The sequence below is a fragment of the Melanotaenia boesemani genome, chromosome 15, assembly GCF_017639745.1.
Source record: "Melanotaenia boesemani isolate fMelBoe1 chromosome 15, fMelBoe1.pri, whole genome shotgun sequence".
In the NCBI taxonomy this organism is placed as follows: Eukaryota; Metazoa; Chordata; class Actinopteri; order Atheriniformes; family Melanotaeniidae; genus Melanotaenia; species Melanotaenia boesemani.
In genome coordinates, this window is record NC_055696.1 from 10,979,401 (window position 1) to 10,994,313 (window position 14,913).

Genomic DNA, 14,913 nt, shown 5'->3' on the forward strand with positions numbered 1-14,913 from the left:
TTATGTGATTTTTTTTTTTAATCTGTGGTCATTTTCACTGTAAAGTGTTTTTTCCTCACTGTGCTAGCATCACCCCACCACCACATGGTGGCGATAACGTCATCTGAAACAAGCTGCCACAAAGAGCAGGTCAGTATAGTAAAGTCTTGCATTTAAACTGTAGATATATGTTTTACGTTGATCTTATCAAATAATAAAGATAACTACTACAGAAAGATGATTACATTACAGACACATTAAATTATTATTACTCACTAATGCGAGGTTTTACTGTTAGTAGTTGGCTGAGTTTGTGCTCAATTTGAAATATTTTTTAATCTATTGTTTATTTTTCCTTAAATAACTCACAAATAACCAACCAATGTCAGCTTATCTGTTAATAAACTGAGGAAGCATCTCAGATGCTAACAAATGTAAAAGTTCTTGCAAATAACTATTCAGTAAGTAAGGATTTGATCGACTTTTTTTCCTAACTAAAGAAGTCAGAAATTATGAGGAAGAAGGCTTCCTTTTTAGTTGTGAAGTGGAAATGGAGGATTTAAAATAAATAACTTCAGAAAACTAGATTGGATTTGTACGTGAGATAGCTTTATTCAGATAAAACAAGCTGACCAGGTCATTAAACTATGTGATAATGTAGGAAGAATAAAACAATGCATGGCTGATTAATTACATTAGATGTATGTGTGTGCGTATTGACTCTGTAAATAGCTGTTAAATGAGGACGGAAGCACCCAGGTCAGATTTCCCTCAACATGAACATTTTTTCAGAAGCACAAATCAAAGATGTGATAGAGAGGAACTTTTTTCAGCTTTAATCTGAGAATTTGACCACAGTAATAGCAGGAATTAACATATCAGTGTTTACGTATTTATGGTCACTGTTGCTCACTCAGGGATTGATTTGCATATTGATCCGAGCTGAACCAGAGTCCAGAGCAAGTTACGACAAAAGTTGATACAAACTGGAAAACAAGTTTCAATTATGAGTTTGATATTCTTCTAACTACCTAATACAGATTAAAGTCCAATACCCAAAGTTAGACAAAAAGATCGGAAAACTTTAAGCAGTAATAGACACTAACCACATTTTGGGTTCTTGTTGATTTGTTTTTGCTGTGCGCCTCAAGTCGAAAAGAGCAATCAACAGGCACTCGCTGCACCCATTGATCATGTTAAGCTGGTGTACAGCATTCAGGACTGAGCTTGTGTAACAGGTTGAAAAACAACTGAGAAAAAATTATAATAACTTGTCATGTAAATGAGAATAAATTCGACTATTTCTGGTTGCTTAGCTCGATCGTCTCTGCCTGACAGAGACTTGAAACCCAACTGCTTCCTTCAGCGCACAAATTTGGTGTCTTTAATAGGAAAAATCCGGTAAAACACAACCTGGTAAACAACTGTAAACAGCCGCTGATAATGCGTCCCGCTCCAGTTTTGGTCTCCTGCTCTGTCAATACTTGCAATTGATTCAGAACCCGCTGATACCTACAGAGGTTCTATCTGTGTTCTCAGACACACTGTGTTCAAACTTGATTAATCATTTTCCACCACCGCGCTTTCACATTTCCGTTTGCGCGACTGATAAAATCAAACTTGTAAGTTGTTGTAAGTGCAGATGTTTTTCCATCTCCTCATCACCATCCATTAATGAGAGCTCAATATTGCTATTTAAAGGCGTAGTTTCTTAGAATATAGTCTACAGACCTGAGATTATTAACTATCTTTTAGATAAGCCTCTGCACAAACTGAAGGACGACCAGAGTGCGCAGCCAAAGTCAATAGGGGCGCCCTGTGTGGACCGCCTGAGTAGCTATATAAATGTGGATTTTCACAGATAACTTGGTCACTTAAAACCAAATAAGAGACATCAGAGTACTGGTCATTTAAGGAGTGCTGCTTGCAGCCTAGAGGTAAGAAACTTAACATTTGTTTGCCTTTTTATGCAACTGTAATATGCTTTAAAAGAAAGAAAAATTAACAAGTGATGTTCAAAGACAGTTTAAATTCTAATTAGAGCCATGAAATAGGCTTTTTTATAATTGTAATATGCAGCTGGTTTCATTCTACTGACTGAACCGATAGTGTGTCAGTGCTTGGACATTGTTGTGCATATGTGTGTGTGAGAGTGAATAAAAGAGAAAAGCTGGCTGAGTGAGCTGATTTGTTTGTTAGGTTTGGCAGCTCATTTGTGTTAGGATGCATCACAGTAATTGCAGGGAAAAGTTGCGGTTGGATGGACATGAGAGGACATTTAGAGGGTTGCATAGGAGAAACAGAGGGGGGCATGTATTGAGTGAGCGGAGGGAGTCCCAGTTTCTCTGAGACCAGTTTGGACTGGTTTGCTTAAAAGCAGAATCTCCACGTAGCCACTGTATATGATTCAGCTGTTCTTACTGCTAAACATACAAGATTTGTTTCTTTAAATACCCCCCCCCCCCCCCCCCCCCCCCCCGTATGAATATAGTAGATTTATTCTTTAGAACATCACATCAATAAATGCCAAAGTAATGCAACAGCAGCATGTATTTACACACATTAGCTCATTTACTCCGTATTTGACACAGTACAAGCAGTTATCTCCAGTTAGGTTCAAAGTTAAGTTATTTATCTTCTAATCTTATTAAAAAAGCCAAATCTTCCCATCACTCACTGACTTGTGTGATCAGCTAACAATAAAACCCCCCTCCCTCTCACACTTCTCTCTTCACAGATAAGTGATCCTTCATCTGGAGCGTCAGTAGGGGAGGCTTTCTTTGCTCTTCCAACTCGCTCTTTCCTTTTTTGCTCCTGTTCTCCATTTTTCTAGTCCTTTGTTTCTCCCTGTCTGCAACGTTCTTCAATCAAATCATGGCTCCTACCTTGGCCACAGCCTTTGCCAGGCGCTGGTGGATGGCAGTGACTGCTATCATTGAGAATCTGCTGTTCTCCGCTGTGCTGCTGGGATGGGGATCACTCCTCATCATGCTCAAGTCAGAGGGCTTCTACTCTTACCTCTGCAATGAGGAGGGTGAGTCAAAACTCTTAAATTTCTGTCAGAAAAGAACTCTGGACAAAAAGCATAATTAAAAAATATTAATTTATGTATTTTATCAAAAACTATCATAGACAAGTAGTCTTAAGTTCTGCTTTCATAAAGTTAGTCCAAGGTTTGCTGATTTTGTGTCCTACATTTTACCAGAAAATTGCATTACAATTTACATTTACAAGAACAAATAAAGGACGTGTCTCAACTGTGGAAAAACTATAATCTTGAATTAGAGCAAAGGATGGAGTAGGTTTTTATTCGAGGGGTGTAAAGCTACACTCCTGCCTTCCTGCCTCCTCCATTCTTGAGGAAGAAAAGATGTTTACTCGGGTAGACTGCAGGTACTCTAGAGATTAAACCTGATCAGCTAATTTAAAGAGAAAGCAGGGCTGCAAGTAGGGAAAGTGGTCCAAATTAAAGAATGAAAGGCTCACATCCTACAGTACCTAAAGTATGTTAATTTGCAGTAGCTGTAAGACAGGGCAGTGGACTTATTCAGAGGAAGTTGATAAACCAGTGACTAATGGACTGCGTCCACAGTCCTTTTGCTTTTTCCCCAAGCCCATCTTTAAAGCTTTTTCTCCATCTCATTGTCCCTTTTGAAAGGTATGTCAGCTTCTTTGTGTTTTTAAGTACAAAGTTGGCATTGATGCACACAGTCTGATTGGCCTCTATCAGGTCTTTTAGACGTAAGTAAGCAAAAGAAACTGTGGGGGAGGAATCCGGGCAGATGTATTCTTTGGACATGAGGTGACAGTGTCATTGAAATCCTTTAGACTCCAGACTATTGGCTAGATTCTATTTTTCTGTCTCACAAGTAGCCACCCTATCTCCCAGGGAACTTTGTACAAACTCCAACACGTGGTTGGGTGGATTTACATTTCTAAACTTCTTGAATTGCATAATTATATAATAGAAACTGCTGAATTTTGTTATTTTAAACTTACTTCAATCCAGTCACATTCACACGCAATGACCAACCTCTGCAGGGTGACGTGTGTTACTCAACAGCTGAGCATCCCAGACTGCAGATAATTTCTCGAAATGCCACAGTCATCATCTGGCTCTGATGATATAGGAGAAAAAGAACACCAGCTCAGCTCTTTTCAGGCATGTGACATGTGAGTGAGGAACAAAGAGATCCTCATAATTTTATTACTGGTAACATGGAAGTTTAAAGTACACTGAAAAAGGTCAGGGAGGGGGAGAAGACTGATAGTGAAGTGATGAGCAACAGGATTGAGAACACCTGTGGGTGTAACAGTAACGAGATATTAGACTGAAAGATAGCAGTTCAGCACATGCTGGTTTTTCTGCATAAGCAGCAGATTTCTGAAGGAAACGAAAGCTTTATTTCACATGGTTAATTGAGTGACCATGAGTCAAATCATGGGACGGAACTATATGGTCTGGCCTGAGTTCCCATAATAAATTGCACATAGGTGAAAAGATTATTTTCAGAAACACTAGTTCTTTTACATGAACTAGTGTTTCTGTAAATTTAAACCAGTTTAAATTTACAAATTAAAAATTTGGAACCCTGAGGTCAGATCAAATTCGACTGTTACACATGCCATAAGTACTATGTGCACATTCTCAGAGTGCTAACAGAGTATCTGATCTGCTTTTCTGAAGTAAACTTGGTACTTTATTATGAACTGTGTCATGGTGTTTCACACGGCAGTGCCATACAGTAACTTCCACTGTGGGGGTACAATCACATATAGAGGGAGTGTCATCCAGAAAACATGCTTGTCTCTTCGACTCCTTTTGGACTTTTGTACCTGATCTCCTCACATGATCTCCTTGCAGGTTCCGATAAAGCTAATTGCCTGTGCGAGCTTATCACTTTTTATCCTGGACATTCCAAAGTATCAATGACCCAAATAGCATCTCACATTTTAATCTTCTGAGTGTCCCTGCTTAGTTTCCGGTGTTGTCTGCACATTTTTTACTGACATATTTTTAATTTTACATGTTTTGCTTAAGTTTTACGACACACTGTCTGCAAGTATTCATATGGCTACAATATTTTGATGTGTCACCATCTTTGTGCAAACATCACACTTAATCTGACAAGAGCCCACATCTCCCAGCATAACTGATCTAGATTGTAAATGATCATCAAATATGGTTATCCATTGCCAGTTTGCTTTTATAATATGGATGATGTTTTGTGGACCATTATACTCTTATGTAGTCTCTGTAGGCAATCCATTTGCATGCCTGCTTTATCCTGTAAAAAGTGATCTGACTTCATTTCTTCAACTTTTGTTCATCAGGTAACAGTTCCAGCTACAATCTGTCCAAACCTTTGCCCACGCCATCATCTGAGGAGTATGTTGACTACTATGAAACTGAGGGGGAAGTGGTGGGTTTGGGAGATGGGGTGGAGATGAAGCCACTAGTTCATGCAGATGGGCCTCTGAGGATGAATGGCTGGCTGATCTGTAAAGAACAGGATGAGATGCTGAATCTGGCTTTCACCGTGGGATCATTCCTGCTCTCAGCCATTACACTGCCACTGGGTATCGTCATGGACAAATATGGGCCTCGCAAGCTTCGACTGCTGGGCAGGTGAGCAAAAAGAAGAAAGATGATGTTGTATCTGTATAAGAACATGTCAATGGTTTTATATGACACTGTTATCTCTTTTCAGCACATGCTTTGGCTTTTCCTGCCTACTCATTGCTTATGGAGCCTACAAACCAAATGGTAGGTCCAGATAATCCATACAGTCCATTTTCATTACCTTGAAGCCAAGCATGTATTAACATTTGTCATTTCTGCAGACCTCTCCGTTCTCATCTTCATTGCCCTTACTTTTAATGGCTTTGGAGGCATGTGCATGACCTTCACCTCCCTCACAGTAAGTGTGTGCACCATTGTGCACTTTTCAGTCCTCCTGTTGCAGAGCCTGCCGCCTGATGTTTGTCCAGATGTATGTATATTCTCTATGTTCAAAGCACGTTGCCTCACTCTTCCTGTTCTGTTGTAATAGCTCCCTGCTTGCTCACAGTCTTCCTCCATTTTTCTGGCATTCCACATGTTTTTTTTTTTTTGGACATTAACACTGCTCCTGAACTCTACGTTCCTATAGACAACCAGACTCACCATGAGAAGATTGATTAGACTGAGACACAGAACACATAAGGGTTCATTGACACTTCTTATTTAATCAGTTATTGTATTTCAGAATGGACCCAATAGCAAACACTCACACTGGGTTAATGCTTGATTTGTTGTATAGTAGGAGTAGTTATCCTGTTTGTCACGTCTGCATTTTTATCTTAGTTCACTCGATCAATATACAGATATTATTTTTTGCAAACTTGTCTGAACTAGTTTCTGAAATGATGAATCAGTAGACTTAGACGACATCAAGGTGAATTTGGATTAAAGCCCCTTTTGAAAAATGGACTGCAACTTACTATAATGAAAGGTGTGTAATCACTCTTTCAGAGCAAAGTTTATAGTGAGCAATAATGATATTGGATCTCTCAAGATCCTATGACATGTTCTGATTTAGTCATTGCTGATACTGCTTTACTTAAAGTTTCTTAAAGTTGATCAGATTTCAAAATTTGCTTTGGCACCAATAAAGGGCTTGACAACCTAAATGTTTTTTCATACGCAAATACCTTGAGCTGAGCCTCAGATACAAACATAGAGAAAAACAACAGATGCCCTTTATTACGTCCAGGGTTCAAAAGGCCAGTGCCTTACCATTTATTTGCATTCTTTCTCTTTTATTCTTCATCCTCTTGCTTCCTCCCCTTGCCATCAGTTCAGCCTACGGTGACCCTCTCAGGAGTCCAGAGCTCTACCATGGTGATGCTGTTCACTAGAGAGGGGCACTGCTCCTGTAAATCTTTCTGTAAAACACTATTTCTGTACAACCACAGACAACATCTTTCATTTCTAATGTGCTACTTGTTGCATCCCCTAAATGTCTCATTAGCTGCAGCCCTGAGCGTTAACGTCAACTCCTTTTCTGTAAGTTTCAGTCCACTGGAGCCTTCACAGTCTGTGCACAAACCCATGTTTTATTCGTCTCCTCTGCTTCGCTTCATCTCCTTAACAACCTGATACACAGAGCGAGAAAACCTTAGTGTTTAGTTAATCATTAGACACAAGTCCACTCCTTGATTCCTTGATCATGACTTCTACTTGGACCTTCAGGCGCTCATATTCAGCTGATGGCTGTTGGGCAACTCAGCTGCCTTCAGCAGCCACAACCAGCTACCTGCCAAAGTCCCTTTTCAGGCCACTGCTCCTCATCAGCTTCATCCTGCAGCTCCTGTAACAACTGTTATGTTCAAAATTGTACTGCAGTAGTTTGAGTAATACTCCAGAATGTGATCATAGGGCTGGAAAATACAGTAAACGAGTGGTTGTTAATTCCTTTTCTATTTTAAATACACAAACACATACTTAGCTTGTTTTCCCATTCTTACATAATCAAATGAGCTTGTTGTTGTTCAGTCTCTTGAAAACGGAACAGCTTGTGAATGCTTTTCTGTAGCTGGTGTTTTGCCGCCCACTGTCTCCTCTTTTTCCTCAAATTGGAGAAAAGGCTATAAACAAACAGACAGAATGAACTCTCGATCTTGCATGTTCAGTGCACTTCCGTTGTCCTTAAATATCACCTCACCTTATTCACCCCTCTTACTGTTTCAGCTGTGGACTATCTGTCAGCAGTGTCGTGTGTTGGACAGCTGTGTGCTGTATGTGATGATTTCATGTTAGCTTTACTGGTTCCATGCCACTTTGTTGTCTTTTTATTTTCTTTGATGCACAGTCATGTCTGCTTGTTATTTTGTTCCCACTGTGCACTCTGACCCCGGTGTCAGTAGGCATCATCTTTATAATGTCCCCAGTCAGACCCCCTCCTCTTATTAAGTACAGCTGAGTTTAACTTGATGTTGACAAAGGATGGTTTAACCTTTATACGTATATTTTCAACAGAAAAAAACTCATTTCATTAGCAGCTTTGAACCAAAAGCTATTTTGAGAGTCCAATAAAGATGAGTACTCAATAAGAACTTGAAAATCTGCAAGCTTAAAAAGTGTATTTCTTGTCCCTTCTTTCTCTTTTTAGCTCCCTAACATGTTTGGAAACCTCCGTTCAACTTTCATTGCCTTGATGATCGGTTCCTATGCTTCCTCTGCTGTCACCTTCCCTGGTGTCAAGGTAAAAAAGAAACACCGAATCCCCTTCAGGTTAATTAAATCTGGAATTTTTGCTGTTTGTTGTGAGTAGAGGTGGCTTACTTAATGACTATTTATGCAGTCGTGTTATTTAATCTACAGCTAATTATTCACTATATTCAGGATCTTTGTGGTCGTGCAGTTTTACTGTTTTTTAAGGATCACATATCCTCAAAATGAAATTTATAATTTGACAAGCAACAATTAATTTTTTAGACAAATGTACAGAAGTACAATGTTGATATGGTCGGGGGTATAAGTAGCACAAAATGAAAAGTAAAAAAAGTACTTCAGTTAAATTATCTGACCACAAAACCTGACTTTATTTATTTAGTGAATTTTTTATACTGCTTATATTCAGAGACAGATTGGTATAAAGTTTAAAAACTTCAAAAAGATTTCACATTAACTTAATTGTATTTTGTTCATTTATTTATTTAGTTTTTTGGTCACATTTTGCACACAGGTCATCTACGACTTGGGCATACCTTTCATCACCATCCTGGTGGTGTGGGCTGCCTGTGCTGGACTGGTTTTTTTGAACTGCTTTTTCAACTGGCCACTGGAACCATTCCCTGGGCCAGAGGACATGGACTACACGTGAGTAGCACAGACAGAGACACTGGCGCACAAATACATCAAAATGCATTCACAAAACTCACAGTTAAAGAGATGCAACTATCTGTACTATATAAGCAGAGGTAATTTCATTATTATATTAATATGATGCTATTTTCAGATTATAATATTCAGTTCTTTAGCATCACCTATCTTCATTTTGTCCCCCTCTTCTCCTGTGCCTCCACAGTGTTAAGATCAAGTTCAGCTGGCTTGGCTTTGACCATAAAATCACAGGGAAGCAGTTCTACCAACAGGTGACCACAGTGGGCCGCCGCCTGAGCGTGAGCAGCAACGTGAAGCAGAAGGAGCTGGTTGGTAAAGACGGACGCAATCTCTGCCTCTCCACCATGGACCTGGAAATGGACTGCAAGCCAAAGGAAGAATGTAAGAATGCAGCAAGGCACCGACATCCTGCTGCAAATATGTCACTGGGATTTCAATAAAAGTTGCTTGTGGTGCTTCTAATTCCATTGCCTGTAAATTAAAGCTGCTTCTTTCCTGTTCCTCTTCTGCAGCGGAATCATTCCTGAAAAGCATCTCGAGCCCAATTTTTATGCTCAGCGCGCTGACCATGTCTATCACTCAGCTTCGTCTCTTGTTCTACATGGGAGCCTTGAACAGCGTTCTGGAGTCACTCACTGATGGAGACCTCAACACAGGTTGGCTAGCCTTTATATACTCCAAAGATGTGTCCAGATAAATGTGAAAACCTTGTTTTCTGCTCAGTAACTATAAATGATTAATTAAAAACTGGACTTACTTGATATAATTGAATTTGCAGTGGAAAAGATGGAAGTCGGTAAGATGAAAACCTTCCAGCTCTATTTGTAGATAATTGTAACATCAGGCTATTAAATGTCCAGCTTTAGAATTCAACATAGAGCTTTAATTTAGGTTTATCACCTCAATTCCTTAGTTCTAGATCCACTTTCTTGTCCTTTTTTCCACAGCTAGTTGACTTTGCTTTTGTCCACAGTCCTTCATCTGTCATTCAGCTTTAATGTAAAACCACTGGGTTCCATTAGTTGTACTCATTAACTAACTTTCCCCCTCAGCATCGGCAAAGAACACACATCGTATGCACCATTTCACATGATGCACTTTTCATGTATCATTGCCTCCTGAGCCATAACTCTGCCTCATAAAGGCATTTATTGACTTTTGAACAACCTGTTGTTGCTCTCAATGTGGTCCTAATGTCTTGGACTAATTATTAACTGTACCCTTGTATTAACCAGGTAAAGAGACTTCATGTCCATTTTCTGTTATCTTTTGACGTTTTCATAAACTTTTCTAGCTCTTTCTCAAAATTTCTGCTTTGTTGTATTCCCTTTGATCAACTTTTCTGTCCTCTGATCCTTAGTGAGTCTGTACTCTTCCATCTTTGGTGTGCTGCAACTGCTTTGCCTGATGACCACTCCTGTGATTGGTCAGATCATGGACTGGAAACTCAAGGAATGCAGTGATGGGGAAGATGACAAAGAACCCCTTAGCAAGTAAGTCAAGTCTGAGTAGTCTCTTGCTCATCTGTATTTGCAGGCTCCATTTATACACAATAGTTTTAATAAATATCAAGAATACATTTATTTGGGTTGTAAAAAGCAGTTATGACATCAGTGCATGATAATTTTGTATTTCTTCCCTCTTTTCTTATTTAACTACTAGGGGTGAAACAAAGAAAAAGCGCAGAGACAAGAAGACCCAGAAGGTGACCAATGCCCTGCGAGCATTCGTCCTTACAAACATTCTTTTGGTGGGATTTGGTATCACCTGCTTAGTGCCCAATCTCCCATTGCAGGTGAGAAACCTACCTGAAGCTGATGGTATCTGAAACATGGAGATTTCTTATTTATTTCCATACCAGCATTTTACATGGTGCATGCCTAAGAGCAGAGCAGTTAAACACACTCCAGTCAGTGTAAAGTTCACACCTAGTTAAAATCGCTGCTATGTTTAGGTTAGCTTAGCAGAAAGATCACAAATAACTAGCGTGACTGAAGTTTAATTTAAGGTCATTATAAACTAAATAATAAATACTGATGTCACATTTCCTCAGATTGCGTCATTTGTCTTACACACTGTGGTGAGAGGATTCATTCACTCTGCGGTTGGTGGCCTTTATGCTGCTGTGTAAGTATCGGTGCTGCTCTAATCTAACACACATACAGTTCCAGTCAACATTAAGATACACATTCACATTCATTTTGAATCAATAGGTGTTCAAACCTTTTAACCTCACTGTATACCATCAAGATTTTGGTCTTTTCTAAGTGAATGTAGCTTCAAACTGAGAATCTCAAGCACTCTGATTCATCCTTTCAGGTATCCATCCTCACAGTTTGGCAGCTTAACGGGGATGCAGTCTCTGGTTAGTGCTGTGTTCGCTCTGCTGCAGCAACCCCTGTTTTTAGCTATGATGGGACCCTTGGGGGGAGATCCATTCTGGGTAGGAATATACAAACACTTATAAATACACAGACAAACAAATGAAAGACTTAGACTTCGCTAATTGTGGTTTTGTCACCCAGGTCAACATTGGACTCCTTGGACTCAGTCTTCTGGGCTTCTTGCTGCCTCTTTACCTAATCTGCTACAGACGGACCCTCAACAAACAACTAAAGCAGAAAGTGGATGATGCTAAAATATATATCAAAATCAACGGATCAGATATCCCAGAGGCTTTCGTCTAGAAATAAACAAAAACAGACACAGAGAAAGAAGAAGATGCTGAGAAACATGGGCAAGCTAATAATGCATGCACATAAGCATGAAATTTGTCCTAAAATAACATGTTAAGGTTCAACATGTAATTGTTAAACTTCATCATCAATTACACACTAACAGACTGTGACAACCAGTTTTCCAAATCCAAAAAAGAAAAGAAAAACTATGTGATAGCTGTGACAAAAATGAGTCCAATGGACAGTTTGTGAGGAGAAAAGTAAACTATGCAGCGAGAATGTAGAACAAGAGAGAGAAAAGACTGTGAAAGGAAAGAGGCATGAGCCGGCTGTACTCCCCCAGATCTTCAGAGCTCTCTCTTTGTTTCATCTTTTTTGAGCTGCAGACATGCCCAACTGCTTTTCCAGGTTTTAAACTACTCTAGCATCTCCACGTGAGCAGAAAAGGGTGGACATTCCTTCTGCGACAGCAGTAAGATTGTTTAACAACACCTTCAGAAACCAAACTCACTGTAATCAGCAGGTGATGCTGTTTGTGAGTCTGGATTTTGACTTTATTTTATATAATGAGAGCAAATCATCCTGATCCATCATGGAAGCATGGTGCTACCTAGCAGTCCATCATCTGAATTTCTCCAACAGATGGTGACAGGTACATGTGGAGTGAATTAATGAGTGAAAGATGCGATATTGCTTGTGTTTCTTAGACAGGTAGAAAAGACAGTCATGATTCTAGAGTTGAATTTTTGCTTTTTTTTTTTTAATTCTTTGAATGGCTAACATCTGATGACACTATTACTGTAGCGTAGAATATACTGTAGTATTGATAGAATGTCAGTATTTCTGTCAAAACATATAAAAAAAGCTGCTGTGTTTTGTTAAAAAAGCAATTTGTTCATGTATGTTTAGACTATATATCTTATTTTCTGCTTTAGTTTTTTTATACCTTTACCAGGGGCACCTTTTGAATGTACCCTTGTGTTTAAAAAGCACATTAGTTCACTGAATTTTTACCCAAAAGTAGTTTCCTTTTGCATCACAACTCTATTAACAGTATACTCAAAGCTTTCCAGTGGGTTAGGGTGTGTCCAAAGTGTGTGTCCAAGTGTGTCCATAAATCTGTTGTCATTCAGATGTATTAGCTTGAGTCAGTATTTCATCCAGGCTGTCTGCATACTGTAAAGAGAAATACAGCACTTTCCTCATTTTTTTTCCCCAACACAAACTCGGCTCATTTTGGCACTTTCTCTTAATGCTTCCCTTGGGAAACAGAACCCCTTTACCTTCAAGTTGTATTTATTTTCTTTTACACTTCTGTCATTAGTTTCTTGGTGTATTTAAATTATGCTGTCCTACTTGGATGTCTGAATATGAATTTTTTTGTTTGCATAAATCTCCCTCTACCACCACAGAGGATAATGTAGAGATCCATGTATAATGTGGACGAATTTGTGGGAGTTAATAAATTCTTTTTTTGTGCTTTTTTCACTGCTATCCAGGCTCTCTGTGTTTCTGTTCAATTACATTTCTTGGTGTACAAATCTGTAATGTGAGGTTTTATTGCTTTTAGGCTTTCCTGCCACCAACCAGCAGAGGCCAGTATTACAAAGATGTAGAAGGACAAACCAGGGTATATTTCAGTCTTTATAGGCTTACTTCTACTGCATTTTGATATATATATATATACCCAGCAGAAATGTAGATATATTTTGCACAATTTTCATATGTCAAATAAGTCTACACCAGTGTTTCTCAATCCTGGTCCTCAGGAACCACTGCCCTGCATGTTTTAGTTATTTCCAACTCCAGTACACCTGATTCAGATTAACTGAACTGCTTGTCAAGGTCTTTGCAAGCCTGCTAACGAGCCATTTATTTGAGTCAGGTGTGTTAAAGATGGACACCGCTAAAACAAGCAGGGCGGTGGTCCCCAAAGACCAGGATTGAGAAACACTGGTCTACACCTATCCAGAAAAAACCCTCAGTGCTTACCACTGTCTTCTAACTCCACATTTCCAAATCAGGAATTTTGCTCAGAAGTGAGAGGAAGAATTTTTAATAATAGCTTTTCTGACAGATGTTTCTGGCACCCTAACACCACTACATAGGAGGTCTTTCCAGGCCTGTCGCTGCTCTGCTCTGGCACTTGATACCACGCTCTAGCAGATGGTTATCACTTGACACCTCACCACTTCTCACTACCTGAGACGAGATATGAGACATCACTCACATCAGGAAAGGATGTGCCGGAGCTTTGCTGCTAATGAAAATAACAGTCTCTTGAACTCACTCTAAAGCCACAGGCAGACCCTTCCCAACACATTTAACTGTTTGGTCACAAATTTCAAAATAAGAAAACCATTAACCAGAAAGTATGTTGTCTGCCAGAGCAAACACAGGATTTTAGGCAGCTCATCCCAATTCATAAAAATGTGCCTGCTTAGTTTTAGCATAATGCTACAAACAGACACACAAACTACACACTGTACTGCTGACATCCATGGTAGCTGAGATGCTTTGTCAGGGGAAAAGGCCCATGTCCATCCAACCAGAAGAATCAGTCTGATCTGCATGATACTTAAATTTGTACTACTTGTAGCAAATCATTACCCATACCTACGTTAAAGGTGCTAATTCACACTCAAAACAGTGTCAAAACCAAACATCAAAAGTTTGAATAAAAGATATTCTGAGTCCAAGGATAAAGCATGTATTCTCTTCCTTGAAGTTCATTTTTGTGTTGACGTTAAATGTAGGAAGAACATGTTGCTCATTACAAAGCACACATGGGTCATAGATGTATTGCAAACTGCGAGGGACAGCTTGGAAGAGGAAAATAGTGTCAAAAACTCAGCGTAACTAACTACTAACTACAAACTACTGAGATGATTGGTATCCTTTACTTTTAACTGTTTTCCATATTGTTGTTTTTTTATCTAGCTACTTGATTTTTTTTTATTGTGATGTTAAGTTTCATTAACACATTAACAGCAATGTCTTTGTTTCTGTTGTGAGTCATTGTTTTGTTGTTTAGTCAGGTCTACAGCTCTCGTTCTTATCAGCTGTTATATTCTGTGTCGTTTTTGTGGTTGAGTTTGTTTTAGTCTTCTTGGATCAGTCAGTAAGTTTGTTGCTCGAGTTCAGATTTGTCCTTTTACAAGCATTTTGCTTTGTTGTTGTCATTTTGGGGAAAATTACAGTCCTGAAAACAACTGCCTGTCACTCCTTTTCTTGCCAACTCAAATCATCATACAGTGGTGATAGCTTCAATAAAAATAATAACAATAATAAAACTCTAAACAGGCATTGTGACAAATCCAATCATTTAACCACTCACACATGTCAATGAACACATTGCTAGGCTGTTTC

General features: G+C 39.1%; 1 protein-coding gene across 2 annotated transcripts; it reads left to right on the top strand.

The window, feature by feature from the left end:
- Positions 1-105: 105 nt before the first annotated feature.
- slc43a2b (solute carrier family 43 member 2b) lies at positions 106-13,030 on the top strand. 2 transcript variants are annotated; one of them, XM_042009335.1, is made up of 15 exons: positions 1,843-1,916; positions 2,717-3,013; positions 5,314-5,608; positions 5,691-5,746; positions 5,824-5,900; positions 8,133-8,225; positions 8,709-8,842; positions 9,051-9,247; positions 9,379-9,522; positions 9,645-9,662; positions 10,227-10,359; positions 10,529-10,661; positions 10,920-10,993; positions 11,186-11,309; positions 11,392-13,030. In XM_042009335.1, exons 2-15 carry the CDS (start codon positions 2,854-2,856, stop codon positions 11,551-11,553), a joined length of 1,800 nt encoding a protein of 599 aa, XP_041865269.1. In that variant the 5' UTR covers positions 1,843-1,916; positions 2,717-2,853; the 3' UTR covers positions 11,554-13,030. The 2 variants fall into 2 exon arrangements, with proteins under 2 accessions (XP_041865270.1, XP_041865269.1); XM_042009336.1 differs by lacking the exons at positions 1,843-1,916; positions 9,645-9,662 and adding an exon at positions 106-129.
- The last annotated feature ends 1,883 nt before the right edge of the window (positions 13,031-14,913 follow it).

What these genes read in the sequence shown, in the direction of transcription:
- slc43a2b (XM_042009335.1), top strand. Translation starts at nt 2,854, where the DNA reads ATGGCTCCTACCTTGGCCACAGCCTTTGCCAGGCGCTGGTGGATGGCA. An exon ending in TTACCTCTGCAATGAGGAGG is followed by an intron (nt 3,014 to 5,313) that starts GTGAGTCAAAAC and finishes TTTGTTCATCAG; the next exon opens with GTAACAGTTCCAGCTACAAT. An exon ending in GGTGGCCTTTATGCTGCTGT is followed by an intron (nt 10,994 to 11,185) that starts GTAAGTATCGGT and finishes TCATCCTTTCAG; the next exon opens with GTATCCATCCTCACAGTTTG.